The sequence below is a fragment of the Pleurodeles waltl genome, chromosome 11 (genome assembly GCF_031143425.1).
Source record: "Pleurodeles waltl isolate 20211129_DDA chromosome 11, aPleWal1.hap1.20221129, whole genome shotgun sequence".
Lineage (NCBI taxonomy): Eukaryota > Metazoa > Chordata > Amphibia > Caudata > Salamandridae > Pleurodeles > Pleurodeles waltl.
Genome location: NC_090450.1, coordinates 855,891,354 through 855,913,384, shown reverse-complemented (window position 1 = coordinate 855,913,384; position 22,031 = coordinate 855,891,354). Strand labels below are relative to the sequence as shown.

Genomic DNA, 22,031 nt, shown 5'->3' with positions numbered 1-22,031 from the left:
CCCGATCTACCCACCTGTGGATTTGCTATTGAGGTGTGTTTTTGGGTGTAAGACTTTTGGGGTACACTGCACCCACAAATTATACATGAAACCTGAAGTAGAAGCATGACTGAGATCAGCGCTAAAACTTAAAAGCAATATATGAGAATTAAAAGGGCACAGGGGAGGCTGACATTTCACAAATAATGTAATTTGTCAATTAATATATTTTTCTTTTGTTTTTTTCAGATGTTGCAGCTGAAAAACCCACCCCTTCAATTCCCTATGAGTTGCTTTCCGATGAACTCACAAACAGTAGGCTTGTCAAAATAGACACAGAACATGCAGACACAACAGCACAAAATCTTTCCCAGTTGAAAGAAGACTTTTTAGAATTTGAGACTGAAAAAAATCCACCTGAAGCTCATTTGGAGGTTTTGCAAAGTCCCACATTCATTCCTACTGTCACAGAATTGGGAAGTGTGAATAAAAAGCCACCCTCTTTACGGCAAGTGAACAGAGCAAGAAAACTACTACGGCCCAAAACGATATCAACAATCCTCCCAAAAGCCTCCACTTTTCCAACTCTGTCAAGTTTCAGTTCACCAACGTTTACTGAAGACCCTGAAGAGATGGCGGACATTCTTAATGAATCTGGTGAGCAAAAACAAGAACTGCCTGATCAGCCTGAACGGCTGAGCAGTAAAGCATACAGTAGACCAATACCTCAGGCACCTTTTCAGTTTTCCTCTTTCACCCCTCAACCATCAAACGTCCCTCCTTTCCAAGACATGCAAGACACTGTTAGGCAAACTTTGCCTGACATAAATGTTCCTCTAAGAGTTGATGGCAATGTAAATAATACCGAGGACAGGGACTTAAATTATTCTATTCACGAAGATAATCAGGAAACAACCACTTCGACCATAATTACCACTACAGTGATCACTACAGAACAGACTCCAGGTAAGGTACTTGCTGTGGCAGTAATGCAGTCACAGAATACATTAACCTTTAAATGAAATGTATGCATATATTAATCAAATTGAATTCTGTGAATGGTCAAGAAAAGATGCAAGAACAGACATTGACATGATAATTTTAAACACAATCTGTTGCAAAACAATTAAATGTCATAATGTAAGATCAATTTTGTACTCTTGGGATTGACTTTGTATGTATCAACTTTCAAAATGTTGTGTTTGCCAGATAGACAGGAAGCTTTCCTATGCCCTCAATCGGAGATTAGTGTAATTACTCATTCGGACATGAAGAGGTTTTGGCTGAACGAAAATTACAAGGCATGCAACAGTACTGCATCCTCGGAAACCCCCACAGACATTCCACCATCTAAAACTGTGTAATATTTCTGGGTGGGAATGGGCTCAAAATGGGTAATTACCACAATCCGGTGCATTATTCCCAAATCCTGCAGTAATACCCAGTTCCTTCCTTAAGGGAGCCTTGGAATTAAATGTGTAATTCCGTTGATTCACAGCTCCCAAAATTACAAATACCGGTGGTACCTAAACAACCTTGGCAGGACTCCTCTTGCACAGCCTTTAGTCGAAGACAATGTAATTCCCAGAGCCCCAGGTTGTCTGCTAGCAGAGAAGGGGTAAAAAACCGCTAGCAGGGTGAGGATCAGAGGCTCCAATGCTAGCGAGCTCCAGCAAGTGTGACACCGAGGCACAAAGGATGTGCGTCACTGACTGGGAATAATTACCGGGGTGCGGGCTCTAAAGCCCAAGGATAAAGAGTTGTTGCTCTTGGATGGCACAGTATGAGAGATGCAGGTAGTGAAGCCCAAGGACCAGAGCTGTTTTCTTCTGAGTTATATGGTTATAAACATTCTGGCACTGTAACTCCAATATAGTTGCTGTCTTACCACAGATGGTGGAATTACAGAGCTACAAGCCAGCAGTAGTAGCGTACAACATAAATGATTTCAAGATTTACCCCTTATTATGCCTAAAGAAAAAAAATAGATGCTCCCTTTCAAAATTAACGTAAAGGTACATATATTAAGATATGATTTAGTAGGGCGTTGGGAAATATAATGGGTGAAACACGCACAGCACACAGTACTGTGGCTGGGGTTTGACATTTGAGAGGACTGACATTTCAGGGCTGTAAGAAGAATCCCATGTGTTTGAAGCCAGGGATTTAAGAGTCGAGCAAAAAACACATGCCTGGGAGAAACAAAACAGCAGCCATTCTGCTAGTGTGCACCTCAATGAAGCAGAAATACCCACACAAAGCAATTGAACGAAACCCTTGTAAGTTCAAGTGAGAAATTGGGTAGTTGTTTGACTGGGGTGTGAGCCCGGGTCAAGTAACAGCCACAATCCCTGGCTGGGTGAACCACAACAGGTCCTTAAATTAATCTGTGCTCAACCCTAGGTAGCGAGGCACAAAAACAGTCAAGCTTAATGTTAGAAATGGGGTTTTTGGTTGGCAGTTAGGTTGCCCTCTGTCCAAGCAAGAACCCTCACTCTAGTCAGGGTAAGTCACACACAATCCAAAATCAGCCTGTGCTCACCCTCCGGTAGCTTGGCACGAGCAGTCAGGCTTAACTTAGAAGGCAATGTGTAAAGCATTTGTGCAATAAATCATACACACCATAGTATAACACCACAAAAATACACCACACAGTGTTTAGAAAAATATAGAATATTTATCTGGATAATTGTAGGTCAACACGATCAAAGTTGCAATACGAATTTGTAAAGATATCACTGAGAAGTGATATTAAGTGTCTTTAAGTCTTTAAAAAAGTAATAAAGTGTCTTTCAAGCACAGAGTACCTGGTTTCTGGTGGGAAATCTCCTCAGAGGGCCACAGGAGAAGAGATGCGTGGAAAAAGGGGTGTGTGCGTCGATTTCTCCTCAGCACACACAGACTTGCGTCGTTCTTTTCCACGCGGGGAAGTCGGGCGTCGTTTTCCGGCGCGCAGACAGTCTCTTTTTGTGGATCGCGGGGATTACCAGATGTCCCGGGTCTGTGCGTGGATTCTCCTGCTTATTTTTCGGCTGCGCGTCGTTCTGCGGGGCTGCGCGTCGAAGTTTCGATCTCACGGTAGGCGTCGCGTCGATTTCTCCTTGGAAGTCGGGCGGCGTTGTCCTTGCGAGGCCGTGCGTCGAAATTTTGGTCTCACGGCAGGCGTCGCGTCGATTTCTCCTTGGAAGTCGGGCGGCGTTGTCCTTGCGAGGCCGTGCGTCAAAGTTTCGCACTCACGGTAGGCGTTGCGTCGATTTCTCCTGGAAAGTCGGGCGGCTTTGTCCTTGCGAGGTTGTGCGTCGAAGTCTCGATCGTCCCGAGGGCGTCGCGTCGATCAGCGTCGGCGTGCGGCGTTTTTCTCACCGCGAAACAAGCTGTGCGTCGAAATTTTTGGCGCACGGAGCGTCCACGTGAAAGGAAGAAGTCTTTTTGGTCCTGAGACTTCAAGGAACAGGAGGCAAGCTCTATCCAAGCCCTTGGAGAGCACTTTCACAGCCAGACAAGAGTTCAGCAAGGCAGCAGGGCAACAGCAAGACAGCAGTCCTTTGTAGAAAGCAGACAGGTGAGTCCTTTGAGCAGCCAGGCAGTTCTTCTTGGCAGGATGTAGTCTGGTTCAGGTTTCTTCTCCAGCAAGTGTCTGATGAGGTAGGGCAGAGGCCCTGTTTTATACTAAGTTGTGCCTTTGAAGTGGGGGTGACTTCAAAGAGTCTCTAAGAAATGCACCAAGTTCCCTTTCAGCTCAATCCTGTCTGCCAGAGTCCCAGTAGGGGGTGTGGCAGTCCTTTGTGTGAGGGCAGGCCCTCCACCCTCCCAGCCCAGGAAGACCCATTCAAAATGCAGATGTATGCAAGTGAGGCTGAGTACCCTGTGTTTGGGGTGTGTCTGAGTGAATGCACAAGGAGCTGTCAACTAAACCTAGCCAGACGTGGATTGAAGGGCACAACAAGATTTTAGTGCAAAGAAATGCTCACTTTCTAAAAGTGGCATTTCTAGAATAGTAATATTAAATCCGACTTCACCAGTCAGCAGGATTTTGTATTACCATTCTGGCCATACTAAATATGACCTTCCTGCTCCTTTCAGATCAGCAGCTGCCACTTCAACAGTGTATGAGGGCAGCCCCAATATTAGCCTATGAAGGGAGCAGGCCTCACAGTAGTGTAAAAACGAATTTAGGAGTTTTACACTACCAGGACATATAACTACACAGGTACATGTCCTGCCTTTTACCTACACAGCACCCTGCTCTAGGGGTTACCTAGGGCACACATTAGGGATGACTTATATGTAGAAAAAGGGGAGTTCTAGGCTTGGCAAGTACTTTTAAATGCCAAGTCGAAGTGGCAGTGAAACTGCACACACAGGCCTTGCAATGGCAGGCCTGAGACAAGGTTAAGGGGCTACTGAGGTGGGTGGCACAACCAGTGCTGCAGGCCCACTAGTAGCATTTAATCTACATGCCCTAGGCACATGTAGTGCACTCTACTAGGGACTTACAGGTAAATTAAATAGTCAATCATGGATAAACCAATCAATAGTACAATTTACACAGAGAGCATATGCACTTTAGCACTGGTTAGCAGTGGTAAAGTGCTCAGAGGTCAAAAGCCAACAACAACAGGTCAGAAAAAATAGGAGGAAGGAGGCAAAAAGTTTGGGGATGTCCCTGTCAAAAAGCCAGGTCCAACATGACCCCCCACCAGCCTAAAGCCAGGGGAGAACTATCACTATCCTGATGTACTTCCCTGTTTGAGGCGACAGAACAAGGACCCAGGCCCACAACAGCAGGGGCATGCTCCAGTTCTTCGCCTTCCTGACTCCCATTGGATCCCTCTGTCCATACTCTCAGGGCCCACTAAGCCCATCCATGGGGAACCTTTCTCCTTTCCTGCGGATCCCATCTGTGCAGCACCTAACCTTACTTTGCTCACAGATGTATCCCAGGAGCAGGATAGTACCACCATGACCAACATAGTGGTGTTGCCCACTCTACCCCTGGGGTGTGACACTTGTCCCCTCCCCAGGGATAACTCTGTCCACCCGGACAGCAAGCCACAGTGATTACTGACAGCTGCCAGGGATGAGAGCCAGGCCCCAGGCCTCTCAAAGCTCTCCAACCACTGTGGCTGTGGAGAGTGGGGGGCGGTAGCCCCAGGTGCTGGGCACCCTTTAACCACTCTCCCTTCCACCAGGTCAGGGATGACAGCCTGAACCTGGTCCTCCCCTCTGGGGCTTTGTACCCTCCCTCCTGGAGCGGTACCCCCAGAGTCCAACATGGTCAGGGTGCTTACAGAAGTCACCCTGTACCATTCCTCCACCAGTGCAGGGCTGTTAACCTGCCACTGGCCCTCCAACCTGGGGCCTGTACCTTCAGGTTGGACTAGGGCCCGGGGTGAGGCTTCCCTCCCCCTGCCCTCCCTTCTGGGGTCCAGCACCCTCCAACTAGGAGTGGCCTCCTCAGAAGACAACATGGTAGGGGCACTGTTATCAGTAGCCCCTCCCTCCAGGTCCGGGGGGACACCCTGAACCTGGTCTTCCAGCCCAGGGTCTGTACCCTCAGACTGGATCACCGCCTGGCAAACCAGGACTTCCTGGGAGGCACACCTACCCCCCACCAGGTCAGATTTTAACCTCTGCACCTGCCCATTCAACTCAGAGTCACCACCCTGAAGTTGAACAATTGCCTGGCACGCCAGGACTTCCTGGAGGGCACACTGACCCTCCACCAGGTCAGAGTTTAACCTCTGCACCTGACCATTCAACTCAGAGTCACCACCCTGAAGTTGAACAATTGCCTGGCACACCAGGACTTCCTGGAGGGCACACTGACCCTCCACCAGGTCAGAGTTTAACCTCTGCACCTGACCATTCAACTCAGAGTCACCACCCTGAAGTTGAACAATTGCCTGGCGCACCAGGACTTTCTGGGAGGCACACCTACCTCCCACCATGTCAGAGTTTAACCTCTGAGCCTGGTTCCCCAACCCAGGGTCACCACCCTGAGGTTGGGCAATTGCCTGGCACGCCAGGACTTTCTGGGGGGCACACCTACCCCCCACCAGGTCAGAGTTTAACCTCTGAACCTGGTCATCCAACCCAGAGTCAACACCCTGAGGTTGGACAATTGCCTGGCACAGCAGGGCTTCTTGGGAGGCACACCTACCTCCCACCAGGTCAGAGTTTAACCTCTGAACCTGGGTATCCAACCCAGAGTCACCGCCCTGAGGTGGAACAATTGCCTGGCACGCCAGGACTTTCTGGGGGGCACACCTACCCCCCACCAGGTCAGAGTTTAACCTCTGAACCCGGTTATCCAACCCAGAGTCAGCACTCTGAGGTTGAACAATTGCCTGGCACGCCAGGACTTTCTGGAGGGCACACTGACCCTCCACCAGGTCAGAGTTTAACCTCTGAACTGGGCCATTCAACTCAGAGTTACCACCCTGAAGTTGAACAATCGCCTGGCACGCCAGGACTTCCTGGAGGGCACACTGACCCTCCACCAGGTCAGAGTTTAACCTCTGAACCTGGTTCTCCAACCTAGGGTCACCATCCTGAGGTTGGACAACTGCCTGGTACACCAGGGCTTTCTGGGGGGCACACCTACCCCCCACCAGGTCAGAGGTTAACCTCTGAACCTGGATATCCAACCCAGAGTCACCACCCTGAGGTTGGACAATTGCCTGGCACAGCAGGACTTCTTGGGAGGCACACCTACCTCCCACCCGGTCAGAGTTTGACCTCTTCACCTGGTAAGCCAACCCAGAGTCACCACCCTGAGGTTGAACCATTGCCTGGCATTCCAGGACTTTCTGGGGGGCACATCTACCCCCCACCAGGTCAAAGTTTAACCTCTGAACCCGGTTATCCAACCCAGAGTCACCACCCTGAGGTTGAATCTTTGCCTGGCATGCCAGGACTTCCTGGGGGGCACTCTCACCCCCCACAAGGGACACGCCGTCCCCAAGGGCCACACAAGAGTCTGGTTGGCGCAGGTCTCCCGACCTCTGCCCATCCGGCAGAGTCTGGGTTTCCCCCAAACCAGAAACGGTTTCACCTGGGTCATTCCTGGGGGGCTCTGCTCTCAGAGCTGACCCCTGACTTTCAAGATCCTCCACTGGGGTCGGCCACCCCCTCTCAACCCTATGTCTGGACTTCTGCACCCCCTCACTAGGAGTGGTACTGCCAGACACCAGAACTGTTGGGATGCTGTCTACAGTCATCCCCCCAAGTTCTTCTGACACTGCGGGGCTTCCCTCAAAAGGTAGCCCTACGGTACAGGTTAGGCTCTGAGACCTACCTGGGACACTACAATCCTCTCCCACCTCACTTGGTCGGGAACCACCTAGACCACTCCCTTCAGGAGCACCCCCAAATGCCTCTTCAGACTCTCTGGTACTCACCCAAAAGTCTGCCTCCACTATAAGTTCCCTGGGGTCAGAGAACTCACACTCCACCTGGTGTTGGCGTAGCTCTGGAAAATAAGGACCAGACATATGCTCTCCAGCAATTACATCACTCTGCCCTTCACATGTATTAACCACAGTACCCTTCACCCAACCACCCAGTAACTCAACCTTGGAAAAGCACTCTACTTCACCCTCCTGAGACTGGTGAGACAGTATCTGTCTGTCCCTGACACTCAACCCAAACTCTTCTGGGATGTCTCTACACTCTATATCCAGGACGTCCACCAGGGGGGAACCCTTTTCTCTGTCACTCTCTGCTAGAGTCAGTAAAGTGTCCCTCCCCCCAGTAGGAATATGACTCCCTGTGCCAGTTCCCCAATCCTTCTCAGGGACCCTGTGCATAACGGGGACTACCTCATACCCTTGAACTGCCTGGGGTGTGTCAACTCCCTTCTTCAAGTTGGGCACCACATCTCTGGGCTTGTGCCCTTCTTCAGCAGTACTAGATGCAAGATTTTTGCTGCCACCATCTGAACTGGACTCAGCCCTTCCGGCCTCCAGTTTCAGCTCTTTACAGCTCAGCTCTTGAGCTGCAATCTTTTCTTCTTCCAGGGCTAAAAGTCTTTTTGCCTCAACCTCTGCAAGATACTCCTCTAATTGTTGCTCCTGTCGCCTTTGACTTCGGAGCCATTCATCTATTTCTGGGTCACTGTCCAACTCTGAGTAGCCTTCCTCCTCATCTGAGTAGTCTTCCTCCTCATCTGAGGGGTACTTAGTCATTTGGTTTCTTGCTGCCTCTCTCTCTGCCCATCTTTCCTCCCCCCAGACTATGTAGTGATGGAGCATCTCCGCTTTAGTAGATCTCCTTGCTACAGGAAGGCCCCATTGTCTGCAAAGCTTCCTTAGGTCAGCCTTCGTGAGGTGGTCAGTACGAACAAAGAATGAGTAGGTAAGCAATCCCATTTTGATAAGATCTTATCAGCAAAAACCAAAATCCAAAGTCCAAAATATCAATAGTATATCCAGGAGGACATCAGAGAACCAAGAGCCAAAAAAAAGATGAAAAATCAAGTTGACCTTCCACTGTGGGTAGGTAGTGAAATACTTAGCTACTGTATGTCACTGCACAAACACAAGTCCTATCCTCACCGCTGATCACCAATGTTAGAAATGGGGTTTTTGGTTGGCAGTTAGGTTGCCCTCTGTCCAAGCAAGAACCCTCACTCTAGTCAGGGTAAGTCACACACAATCCAAAATCAGCCTGTGCTCACCCTCCGGTAGCTTGGCACGAGCAGTCAGGCTTAACTTAGAAGGCAATGTGTAAAGCATTTGTGCAATAAATCATACACACCATAGTATAACACCACAAAAATACACCACACAGTGTTTAGAAAAATATAGAATATTTATCTGGATAATTGTAGGTCAACACGATCAAAGTTGCAATACGAATTTGTAAAGATATCACTGAGAAGTGATATTAAGTGTCTTTAAGTCTTTAAAAAAGTAATAAAGTGTCTTTCAAGCACAGAGTACCTGGTTTCTGGTGGGAAATCTCCTCAGAGGGCCACAGGAGAAGAGATGCGTGGAAAAAGGGGTGTGTGCGTCGATTTCTCCTCAGCACACACAGACTTGCGTCGTTCTTTTCCACGCGGGGAAGTCGGGCGTCGTTTTCCGGCGCGCAGACAGTCTCTTTTTGTGGATCGCGGGGATTACCAGATGTCCCGGGTCTGTGCGTGGATTCTCCTGCTTATTTTTCGGCTGCGCGTCGTTCTGCGGGGCTGCGCGTCGAAGTTTCGATCTCACGGTAGGCGTCGCGTCGATTTCTCCTTGGAAGTCGGGCGGCGTTGTCCTTGCGAGGCCGTGCGTCGAAATTTTGGTCTCACGGCAGGCGTCGCGTCGATTTCTCCTTGGAAGTCGGGCGGCGTTGTCCTTGCGAGGCCGTGCGTCAAAGTTTCGCACTCACGGTAGGCGTTGCGTCGATTTCTCCTGGAAAGTCGGGCGGCTTTGTCCTTGCGAGGTTGTGCGTCGAAGTCTCGATCGTCCCGAGGGCGTCGCGTCGATCAGCGTCGGCGTGCGGCGTTTTTCTCACCGCGAAACAAGCTGTGCGTCGAAATTTTTGGCGCACGGAGCGTCCACGTGAAAGGAAGAAGTCTTTTTGGTCCTGAGACTTCAAGGAACAGGAGGCAAGCTCTATCCAAGCCCTTGGAGAGCACTTTCACAGCCAGACAAGAGTTCAGCAAGGCAGCAGGGCAACAGCAAGACAGCAGTCCTTTGTAGAAAGCAGACAGGTGAGTCCTTTGAGCAGCCAGGCAGTTCTTCTTGGCAGGATGTAGTTTCTGGTTCAGGTTTCTTCTCCAGCAAGTGTCTGATGAGGTAGGGCAGAGGCCCTGTTTTATACTAAGTTGTGCCTTTGAAGTGGGGGTGACTTCAAAGAGTCTCTAAGAAATGCACCAAGTTCCCTTTCAGCTCAATCCTGTCTGCCAGAGTCCCAGTAGGGGGTGTGGCAGTCCTTTGTGTGAGGGCAGGCCCTCCACCCTCCCAGCCCAGGAAGACCCATTCAAAATGCAGATGTATGCAAGTGAGGCTGAGTACCCTGTGTTTGGGGTGTGTCTGAGTGAATGCACAAGGAGCTGTCAACTAAACCTAGCAAGACGTGGATTGAAGGGCACAACAAGATTTTAGTGCAAAGAAATGCTCACTTTCTAAAAGTGGCATTTCTAGAATAGTAATATTAAATCCGACTTCACCAGTCAGCAGGATTTTGTATTACCATTCTGGCCATACTAAATATGACCTTCCTGCTCCTTTCAGATCAGCAGCTGCCACTTCAACAGTGTATGAGGGCAGCCCCAATATTAGCCTATGAAGGGAGCAGGCCTCACAGTAGTGTAAAAACGAATTTAGGAGTTTTACACTACCAGGACATATAACTACACAGGTACATGTCCTGCCTTTTACCTACACAGCACCCTGCTCTAGGGGTTACCTAGGGCACACATTAGGGATGACTTATATGTAGAAAAAGGGGAGTTCTAGGCTTGGCAAGTACTTTTAAATGCCAAGTCGAAGTGGCAGTGAAACTGCACACACAGGCCTTGCAATGGCAGGCCTGAGACAAGGTTAAGGGGCTACTGAGGTGGGTGGCACAACCAGTGCTGCAGGCCCACTAGTAGCATTTAATCTACATGCCCTAGGCACATGTAGTGCACTCTACTAGGGACTTACAGGTAAATTAAATAGTCAATCATGGATAAACCAATCAATAGTACAATTTACACAGAGAGCATATGCACTTTAGCACTGGTTAGCAGTGGTAAAGTGCTCAGAGGTCAAAAGCCAACAACAACAGGTCAGAAAAAATAGGAGGAAGGAGGCAAAAAGTTTGGGGATGTCCCTGTCAAAAAGCCAGGTCCAACACTTAACTTAATGGCAATGTGAAAACTATTTATGCAGCACACAAACTGTAATAAAGTGAAAACACAACACAAGAAGAATCACACACCAACTTAGAAAAAAGAGTTCATTTCAATAAATTATTTGACACCAAAACAACAAGAATCCAAACAGTAGAACAAGAGTTATGATTTTTAAAGTTTTTAGTAAAAACTAGCACCTGAAAGATAAAGCATCAACCTCAGACATCTAGTAGTGCAAGACCGGGTCAAAGTAAAAAACTATGGCTGACTGCGGTGGAGCACAGGTCGAATAAAAGGAGTTGATTGAGGCCAGTTGGCACTTACCTTCGGGCTTAGAAGAAAACAAAATGCACTGAGAAGTAAAGTTCAGAGTGGTAAGGCTGCAGGAGGTGTCTGAGGAGGGAGCGTTGTCATTGGGGAGACGCCGGACAAAATCGCAGTGAAGATTTTTACATTCTGAATTAGTCTCTTGTATGGAATTTGAAAATCTCCAGCGGGACGAGCAGGAGCCTGTAGCCACAGAGAGTTCCAAGCCGACCAGTGATGCACCTTGGGTGGATTGACAAGCAAATTGGTCCTGCTCTTCCCTCAGTTCTCAGAGCAGTTTTTTCCCAAAAATTTTTAAGCCCCAAGTTTTGGAATTTGGCTATTTGGGAACCTTTAACATCACAATAAAAGGTCTAGGACTGGAAGAACAACACTTGAGGATTCAGGACCCACTTAGGCTGGGTCCAAGTGCGGGTTTAAAATGGTGAGAGCCTCTTATGACACTTTGGCTCCTGAGGGGGGCTAGCAAAATAACCCTTGGAGTCAATATGGCAGTCCTGGGTTCAGATGAAAAAGCACAGTTCAAATAGCAGGGCTGGCATCTGAGGGTTCAAGGCAGGCTCGAGACAACAAAGCACTCCATCCATGTGCAGCACAGCAGTCTTGTGGATTAAACAGCAGGCCACAGCAGCAGGCAGTTCTCTTAGTCCTTCCACAGGTCCAGAAGGTGAACAGAAGAGTGGGTCTGAGGGCCTTATTTGTATACCTGCTGCCTTCTTTGAAGTTAGGAGTAGTTTTTAGAAGTTTCTCTTTGAAGAGCTTGGAATTTCCTGTCTCCCCTGCACTGGTTCCAAGCTGCCTGTAGAGACAGTGTGGAGGTGACAGGCCATTTGTGTAAAGGCATAACACAACCTAATCAGTTGCAAGTGGAGCTCTGTCCAGCTCCTCCCCCCATCCTGCCAACAGATGGTCTAGTCAGGCACAACTAATTCCTCTATAGTGTGACTGTCTGAAAGGAGTTCACAAAGTCTTGCTGTCTATTACACCTAGTCATGTGACCCAGGGGAGGCAGCAGGCACCAAATTGCTAAGGGTAGGCAAATGTTAATTTTCTAGGAATGGCATTTAAAGAAAGTTAATTTAAAATCCAACTTTAAAAATTAAAGCTGATTTTTCATTACAGTTTCATAGATATCAAACATGAAATGCTTATCTGTCCCCAATGAAAAGTTAGCACTTAATAAATGTAATAAGTCATCTCAATGTTATCCTAAGGGACAGGATGGTCTGACAGTAGTGAAAAATGGATTTAGAAGCTTTTCACTACCACAACATGTGAAGCTTTACATTTTAAAGCATATGTCCAAACTTTTACATGCAAAGCACCCTGTCCAATGGGATACCTAGGGCCTACCTATATATATATATATATATATATATATATATATATAGTCTGAGGTGTGTATTGAAGCATATATATATATATATATATATATATATATTTTATACTTATATATATATACTTCAAAAACAACAGAAGTACACGTAGATGCTTCAAAATGACTGCTAAAAAAAAAAATGTTAAAAAAATCCCTGGACTATTGCATGCCATAGTGGATAGGATATAATACCCCTGCCATATGTGGCAGGTGGATATTGCAAGTCACTGAGGAGTTACATGATTATATACAGAGAAATGAGCCTGAAGACCAAGTCCTTTATAGGGTTATGGAACTCTGAGGTGTTCATGTATGGAAGGGGTACTTTATTCTGTATAGTATATGGTGACACCATAACCTTTCCTCCCACTTAGTGCATAGCTCTCTCATATGAAAGAAATAGTATGTTTCAAATAAGAAGTCTAAAAATAGAATCTCTAGTGCAAAACTAAACACATAAAGAACTGTTTGATATATATTTTTTTTCCCAAAGGCATGTAGAAACATGCAAAATGTTTCTAACTCTTCTACAATTACCCAAAGAGTGGCACAAGTAAACATGTTGTTTCAAATATCACATTTCTCTTTTTTACTTTAAGGCTAGAGAAAAAGAGCATATAAAAGAAAAATGGATTTAGAAGCTTTTCACTACCACAACATGTGAAGCTTTAAATTTTAAAGCATATGTCCAAACTTTTACATGCAAAGCACCCTGTCCAATGGGATACCTAGGGCCTACCTATATATATATATATATATATATATATATATAGTCTGAGGTGTGTATTGAAGCATATATATATATATATATATATATATATATATATATATATATATATATATATATATATATATATATATATATATATATATATATATATATACTTCAAAAACAACAGAAGTACATGTAGGTGCTTCAAAATGACTGCTAAAAAAAATAAATGTTAAAAAAATCCCTGGACTATTGCATGCCATAGTGGATGGGATATAATACCCCTGCCATATGTGGCAGGTGGATATTGCAAGTCACTGAGGAGTTACATGATTATATACAGAGAAATGAGCCTGAAGACCAAGTCCTTTATAGGGTTATGGAACTCTGAGGTGTTCATGTATGGAAGGGGTACTTTATTCTGTATAGTATATGGTGACACCATAACCTTTCCTCCCACTTAGTGCATAGCTCTCTCATATGAAAGAAATAGTATGTTTCAAATAAGAAGTCTAAAAATAGAATCTCTAGTGCAAAACTAAACACATAAAGAACTGTTTGATATATATATTTTTTTCCAAAGGCATGTAGAAACATGCAAAATGTTTCTAACTCTTCTACAATTACCCAAAGAGTGGCACAAGTAAACATGTTGCTTGAAATATCACATTTCTCTTTTTTACTTTAAGGCTAGAGAAAAAGAGCATATAAAAGAAAAACAACAGTCGTTTTCATTCTTTAAACAGTTGCTTCAAATATGCTCTGTAACCTAGGGCAAAGTGCTTGGGATAAGTGTCTGTTTTGTTTTTCCTAAACAAGTCACCCACAAAGAGTTTACTGTACTAATGTCACCATCTTCCCAGCTTGCAGGAACATGCAGAGCTAAATAAAAAAACCTAATTTTGTACCACAGTTTTGGCATTTTTCTAAGAGGTGGCCTACTTCCCCTATTTTTGTGCTTTCAAACACATTCCAGTTTGTGGTGGAAACCAGTAGGAGTTCATGGGTGATCTAGAAAATCTATAGATTTATGACAAGTAGTCAGAATTCGAAATTCAGCAAGGGGTCATATGTGTATGTCCCCCAAGGTTTTCCCAAGAAAAATACCTGTTGAATCAAAGAAATATTGAAAAAGAGGAGGAAAAAATATGAATTTGTGACAACATTTTCATCTGTAACTTTTTGTCACTATGGCCGATTCACAAAACCAGTATACCATTATGTCCACTAGATGCTTCTGGTTGCGGGGCTATGTAGGGTTTGTAGCCTGTCCAAGAAACCAAGGTACCCAGATCCAACAACTGCGCTGCAAAGTACAATGGTTTCTCATTGAGTACCAAGTAAAAACCAATTCATATAGCAAAGTAGGCAGAGTGAAAAATGCCCATATAGGAAACCTATGTATTTCTGAAATAGACACAAAATATGGAGTTTTGTAGCGGTGGTTATTTGTACAATGAATTTGTGGGTGCCCGTACTAGTGTATGATTCAGTGGGTATTTTCCCAAATGTCCTCTTTTTTATAAACTGGTCTACATTTAAAAAGCATAAATGCAGAAAATTCCAATTGGTATTAACAAACGTTCTACTATTCTATGCTCTCTCAAGTCTTCCGATAAAAATAGTACCTCATTGTGTAGGTGGGCCTAGTGGCCAGGACAAGAAATGTCCAAAAACCTGCAATGGATGCATTGCATTTTACAACCAATACTGCACCTTTATTTTCAATGTCGATAGCTCTAGATTTTGGACCCTAGCTCAGCCAGCACCTAGGGAAACCTAGCCACCTGTACATTTTTAAAAACTAGACACTTAGGGGTATCCAGTGTGGGCTGACTTGTGTGGCTTTCACCACAATTTTGTTTTACCCAGAGTCCCTTGCAAACCCCGAAACTTTGACTAAAAAAGCACATTTTCCTCACATTTCTGTGATGGCAAATTCTAGAATCTGTGGGGAGCTACAAACTTCCTTCCACACAACATTTGCACAAGTCTCCTGATAAAAATGGTACCTCACTTCTGTGGGTAGATCTAGTGCCTGTGACAGGAAATGGCAAAAAACGAAACATCGACGCATTGCATTTTTCCACCGAATACTGAACCTTTTTTTGCCAATGTCGGTAGCTCTAGATTTTGGACCCCGGCTCAGCCGGCACTTAAGCAAACCTGTACATTATTTAAAACTAGGCACCTTGTAGTATCCGGGGTGGATTGACTTGTGTGGCTTTCACCACGTTTTTTTTTTCTAAGGATCCCCTGCAAACCTTAAACATTTACTAAAAAAACAAATTTTTCTCACTTTTATGTGATGGAAAGTTCTGTAATCTCTGGGAAACCACAAACGTCCATCCACCCAGCATTCTCCCAAGTCTCCCAATAAAAATGCTACTTCACTTGTGTGGGTAGGCCTGGCGCACATGACAGAAATGGATCAAACCAAGGTCAATGGGAGTCCCATGGAGAGGGCTCCTGTTGACCATGGTTTGAGCGTTCCAGTAGCAGGAACTAGGCCCAGCCACACAAGTGGAGCAGCATTTTTATTGGCACAAGTGGTGTAATGCAGAGTGGAAGGAATTTTGTTGATTCCTGTAGATTCCGGAACTTTCCATCACAGAAATGGAAGGTAAATGTATGATTTCAGTCAGAGTTTGAGGTTTCTAGAGCATTGTGGGTAGGAACACCTTGTGGGAGCCATGCAAGGCATACCTCACAGACTCCCTGGTTGTTTCATTTTCAGAAATGTTTGTAGTTCATAGGTTTGCATAGGTGGCACCACAGCACGGCCCCAAATACCCCACCTATCCCTATTGCTTATCTCCCAACATAATGATTTAGGGCCCTTCGAGTCCATTTCTCTTGGGCCATCCACACAAATAGGATACTGTTCTTATCGACTGAGGGTGGTAGGAAACCTGTGGCTCCATGCAGATTGTATGTCTATCCGTCACAGAAATGTGATAAAAATTTATGTTTCTTACCAAAGTTTGACATTTGCAAGGGCTTCTGGCTCATATTACCTAGTGAGAGCTACTCAAGTCAGGCACCCCTTGACTACCCTGGTTTGTCTAGTTTTAAAAAATGTGCGGGTTTACCTAGGTGCCAGCTGAGTTCGGGCCTGAAATCCACAGCTATCCATAATGAGATAAAAGGAGTTATTAGTAAGAGCCATCTTACTGAAACATATATAAAGTTGGTACTCATTTTTTTTAGTTAATCCACAATTTACACTGGTTCGTTTTAGCACCTCCAGAAATTATGGCTTCAAAGCACAAATACTTAGCAAAGTATCTGATTATTGAAATTAAGACTCCTGAAGGTGAGCCATAAAGCCACGTCACGGCACCAACCATTTTATGGCCCATTCACACACCACTAAAGCACCATACACAAGATTTTCATATCACCAGCCATGGGCCTAATCTCACCCATCAGTGCGCTCACATCAACATACCGCTGCCATGCAAGGGCCCATCACATTCATACGAAACAGGACGAGTCAGTTTGAATACATTTTACCACCTGTCAAGTGACCGCCTTCTTCTTTCTGAACATTAACAAAGGGCTATCTAGTGAACCTTTACTAATGGCTCCCATGACAGCCACAATAGGCTCAGGAAGACATCTTTCATGTGCTTTTAGCACACTCGCTGTGCTAAATCTAACTTCTTCCAGTTCTTCCAGTTTGTGGATGCAAGTTTCGTGTGTCAGATTATGCCTCCGAAGGGTCATTCCTCAAACTCAGTGAGCACATCTACCTTTGATACTAAGGCAAATATGCAAGGACATTTTCGGAAATTCCCTCAAGAGAACTCCATAAATTCTGAAAAATTGTAGTTTCTGACACACAGGGTAGTCCCTGAGAACGTTTGTTATGTTCCAGCCACCGTTATGTGCTGTGACTGTAATGCACTCATTATATAGCAAACTGAACATCTACTAAGTTCTGAGGGAGAATGAACATGGCAAGCAGGTCAAGCATTTACCCATATGTGCCATAGTAATTCAGTATCAGGGTGAGAGCGGCACCAGTGGGTTTGAATCCACAGGTGAAGATGACGTCATGTCATGTGTATGTGTAGTACCTTTACTATCTACCTTCTACCTATGCAATATCCCTGGGAAAGCACAGCTACCTTAAGCTTTTCTCACCAGTTCATCGCTCTGTCCTCATCAGAGTCCTAACCAATCCTGTATAATTGTATAGAGAACCAGTACAAATGCCTTCCATCCCTAGCTACTTGAAACTCAAGAATAAGTGTCTTTCATGCACCATCAGGGCACTTAGGCCCTGATTTATACTTTTTTTTGTGCCACACTAGAGTCATGGTTTGGTGCAAAAGTGGAGCAAACTTACACAATACAATTGTATTGTTAAGTTTACGCTGCTTTTGCGTAAAAAAATTATGCTAATGTGGCACAAAAAAGTAAAAATCAGGGCCTTACTGTGCCAAATCCATTTGCTTCAAGTTTGTGGATGCAAATTGGGGATGTCTGAGTATACCTTCTGAAGCCTATTCCTCGATCTGAGCGAGCGTATCTACTGCTGAAACTAAAGCTAACATGTCAGGGAATACTGACCAAGTTCCCCAAAGTAATAAGCCAACCAAAGGTCCTTTTGCTTTGAAACTGTGAAAACTCAAGTAGTAACTTGTATCATTCCCAATGTTATTGAAAAATGGCCCAGGACACAATATCTTGTCTGATGATTGTTTTCACATCTTATTAAGCTGGTTGCAATGCTGTAGGAGGCAGGGTGCACCAGCAGACAGTGAACATTGCGAGGGTGCTGGCCAAGGCGACCCCTGCACTACCCATGCCAAGTGCATGGACAGTGCAGGGGCACCTGTACCCATTCTCCATCAGCCTTCTAATGGCAGGGCTACCACTATGAAATCGCTGGCGGAGAACGAGGTCGTAATCCCCAGGGAAGTGCTGTTTGGAGTGCTGCCCTGGCGAATTAGGACCGCTGCAACCGTCAGGCCACTGGGATCTCTGATCCTGAAAAGTACTGGTGGTCAGACCGCGGCATGACCACAGTGGTCATAATATGGTGCTCGCACCACCGCATTGGCAGCGGTCCGACGGCCACTGCGAGTCTAGTGGTCAAGAGTAAAATTCTATAACAGCAGCCTAGCAAAGTAGTGGCCTTTGGAGGGTAGGTATCCATGCACAGCCATTGAAAGGTTTACCTAATGACAGCTCCACCCCAGACAATTTCCTAGTACTTCACTTTAGTATGATAAAACATAAAGCAATTAGTAAAACACAGGGCTGGATGAGATGGGCACTGTCATCATCGTGTCCCTCAGAACTGCTGGAAGATGAGTCATCGGATGGAACTCCGCCGACTGAAAAATCACTTCCAGATTCTGCTCCTTTTTCATCTCCCACAGATGCTGTCTCAGTATCTGCTGTCTCAGTCTCTGATCCTGCCTCAGAGCTGTCCTCCATAACCTGAGTTAGGGCTTGAGCGGCAGTCATCCGTCAAGCTGCCATCTCTGCTACTGACTAAAATCATCCTTCTAAAACACTAGCCTACATAGAAGGCAGATTTGTTGTTCCAAAACAGTAGGTGGGTGTATCCGTGAGTGATGTGTGCAACAGTAAGTAACAACAAAGTAACTTACCTTGTGTTCTTTCCTAAGTCAGCAGGTTCTCTTGACACTAGAAAGGACAAAAAAGACACCCACTGTGACAATTATTTTTGGTGTCCCCTCTCCCCATGACATCCTCCTTGGATTCCCTCACTACCACACAGCAAAAGTGCCCCTCATCTCTCCATAGCCCCTCTCTCACATACATTTGACTTGTTTTAAAGTGCTGGTAATGGATGGCTTTACTATTCGACTCAACTATCCACATAAAATACAGATATTGACACCCTGCACTACTTTATGCCAAGTCAAAACTGCGACTAGACAAAACTCCATTCTCTCTCTCTGGAGAGAACATAATCACAAGTATTATCTTGACATTTATATAGCTGCATGAAAGATATATATATATATATACTTTCCCTTAAAAAAACAAAGTTTATAGGGACACTATAGTTAGGTTCTGATTTTACTCACACAAAACCAGAGAAATTCAGCAGGTATAGTTAGAGTTGTTTCAAGTAACTATAACACACAGCCTAAGGTAACTATAACTTGTGCCCCTGCCATGCACAGCTTTTGCATCAATAATTTGACTGCTAATGTTTCATTGATATTTTTAATGACGTTATAAAAGTTGCCATGAGTGCTGTAATATCTGGGGTAATCAGCAGTGCATGGCGAGGGCGCGAGTTATAATTATGTTAGCCCGTGAGTTATAGTTACTTGGGTAAATGTTCAGAGGGGATCGCCACCTCCCTGGGGAAATTTATTCAAATTAAAGGGAGGCCGCACTCTCCCCACAGCCCCGGGGACCACCACCACCCTGGGGCTGAAATAAAATAATGAAGGGGGTCTGTTGCGGACCTCCGGCCCTGGGAACCACCACCTCCCTGGGGCTAAAATAATGGTTGGATGGGGCGGTGTAGTCCCCCTCGTGGAGTCAATAACGGACCTGGGGGACCACCACGCCCAGAGCTGGCTCCTGCTATGTCCCGGGGTGCCCCCCTCCGGAACATAGCTGTTTGCTCTGACATGGAGGGAACTTTGACAGCCCCCACAAAGTCAGAGCAAACACTTCAGTTCCAGTGGGTGAGAGCTGTCAAAGTGCTCTCTCCCACTAATAGTGGAGGTTTCATCTCTTTCCCTGCCCGTAGAGATACAGGCAGGAAAAGAGATGAAATGGTTGCTCTTGCACACAGGGAGCTGCATGCTTAGCAGCTACCTGTGTGCAAGAGCAATGCTGGCTTCCCTAGTAGGCGGGGAGCTGGCTGGGACTGCATGGTCTCCCAGGAGACCTGCCCGGGCCATGGGGCTTAGGGTCTCCAGAGCCAAGATCACCCCAGAGAGTGGGGCCACGCTGCCCCCTCCTCAATTCGTTTATGGCTGAAATTTGGGGAAGGGGCCCCCAAGGCTGAAATTGGGGCCCCAGGGCTGCGGTGGGCCATGCGGGCCCCATTGGATTAATTTCATATTTAGCCACTGGGAGGTGGCAGTCCCCAGGGCTGTGGGGAAGGCCACCAGGGCCTCTTTCATTAAATATTACTGTGTTGCCCTGGGGAGGTGGTGATCCCTGGACTGCAGGGGGCTGTGCGGCTCTCCTACGCACTTATTTTACATTGCCCCGGGGAGGTGGTGATCACCATGGCCTTGAAAAACTCTAGGAGGTGGGAAACATGCAACCCCCTCTTTTTTTCACCAACCAATGCCCCTGGGACCTGGCCCACCCGGAGGCAAAGAAAAGCAAAAGCACTGGAGACTGTTCTTTTTAAAAGAAATCTCAGCAAAATCTGTGGCTCTATCCGCTGATTTTTCTGATTTTTAAAAAACATATATTTTTAGACCAAGGCTAGGTGCTCAGGGTGACCATACCCTGGCCCCTTGTCTTTTGTTAATCTTTTTTTTGTGGGACTCGGCTGAAGCTTGTTCTTATTTGGTGTAAATCCATTCAGAGGTTTTTGAGATATCAAAGGAAATCCAAATTTGTATATCTAGAATCATGAATACTTCAAGAATAGTCCTGATCTTGTGCTGAGATTTGTTTGTCTGGCAACGCTTCAACCAGGAAGTGTTAGCAGCCATTTTGGGACTCGGCTTATACCGAGCCCCCCAAAAATGCAAACAAATTAGAAGGGGGCAGGGTAAGAATATCCTAAACCTCTAGCCTTGGTCCAGGGGTCCGCCTAGGACCCAGCCAGGGCAAAAAAGCATTTGTTTTAAAAATCACAGTGAAATTTATGAATATTCAAATTTTTTGCTGTGAATTAAAAAAAAAAAGGAAGCACGGTCTCCCATATTTGGTTTTAGTTTTGCCCCGGGAGGGCCAGGGCACAGTTATTTTTAAAATTAGGAAGGATGCACACAGGGCCCCCATCCTAGGGCTTCTAAAGCCCGGGAACCACCACCTCCCCAGGGTTACATTTGAGAAATATGCAGGGTGGCCACGCAGAACCCCAGGCCCCCACTGACCACCACCTCCCTGAGGCTATTTTTAAAAGCATTATAGGGGGTGCCACAAAGACCCCCCCCCCCTGGTCATGGGGCCTTCAGCTCCTAAGGGCTATATTTTATAAATATACGGCAGGGCTGTGGGCTCCTGACCGCCACCTCCCCGGGGCTACATTATGATTAATATTGCTGAGGGGAGGCCTGCATGGGCCCTCCTGGACCCTGGGGACTGCCACTTCCCGGGGCCAGAATCACATTTAAACAGGGGGTCTGTGCTGGACCCATAGCCCCGGGGACCACAACCTTCCCGGGGCCACACACATTTTTAAAAACATGAAGAGGGGCAGTGCCGCTGTGACAGCTCCTGCCGAACAAAAGGAAACATAACTCCGCTCCCAGCAAGTGGAAGCTTTAAAATTATCAGCGTTTGCTTGGAGCAGAGTTTTCATCTCATTCCCTTCTCGCTGACATGTGGACTGGGAAAGAGATGAAAAGATTGCTCCTGCATGCAGAGAGCTGCATTTTCAGCAGCTACCTCATGCGGGAGCAAAGCAAAGCCGGCTCCCCGCGCAGTCCTGAGCAATTTTTTAAAAAAAAGAATCCTGCCACCCATATTTATGCCAGATAAATACACAGTGCAGGATTAATTCTGGCACAAAGCAGTGCCCAAATTGAAGATCTGCTTTCTAGAGTACTAATCATCCAATTTCATACACATGGCAAAGGTAAAGCAACTGCGTTTTTTTCTGCATTTCCACCATGAAA

General features: G+C 46.0%; 1 protein-coding gene across 2 annotated transcripts in view; it reads left to right on the top strand.

Moving 5' to 3' along the window:
* The window catches only part of SEZ6L (seizure related 6 homolog like), a 1,547,572-nt gene that overhangs the window by 479,220 nt on the left and 1,046,321 nt on the right, over positions 1-22,031 (top strand). For both annotated transcript variants that reach the window (XM_069214699.1, XM_069214700.1), the window contains exon 2: positions 229-945. In XM_069214699.1, coding sequence (XP_069070800.1) covers positions 229-945 — 717 coding nt within the window. The remainder of the gene's footprint in view (positions 1-228; positions 946-22,031) is intronic.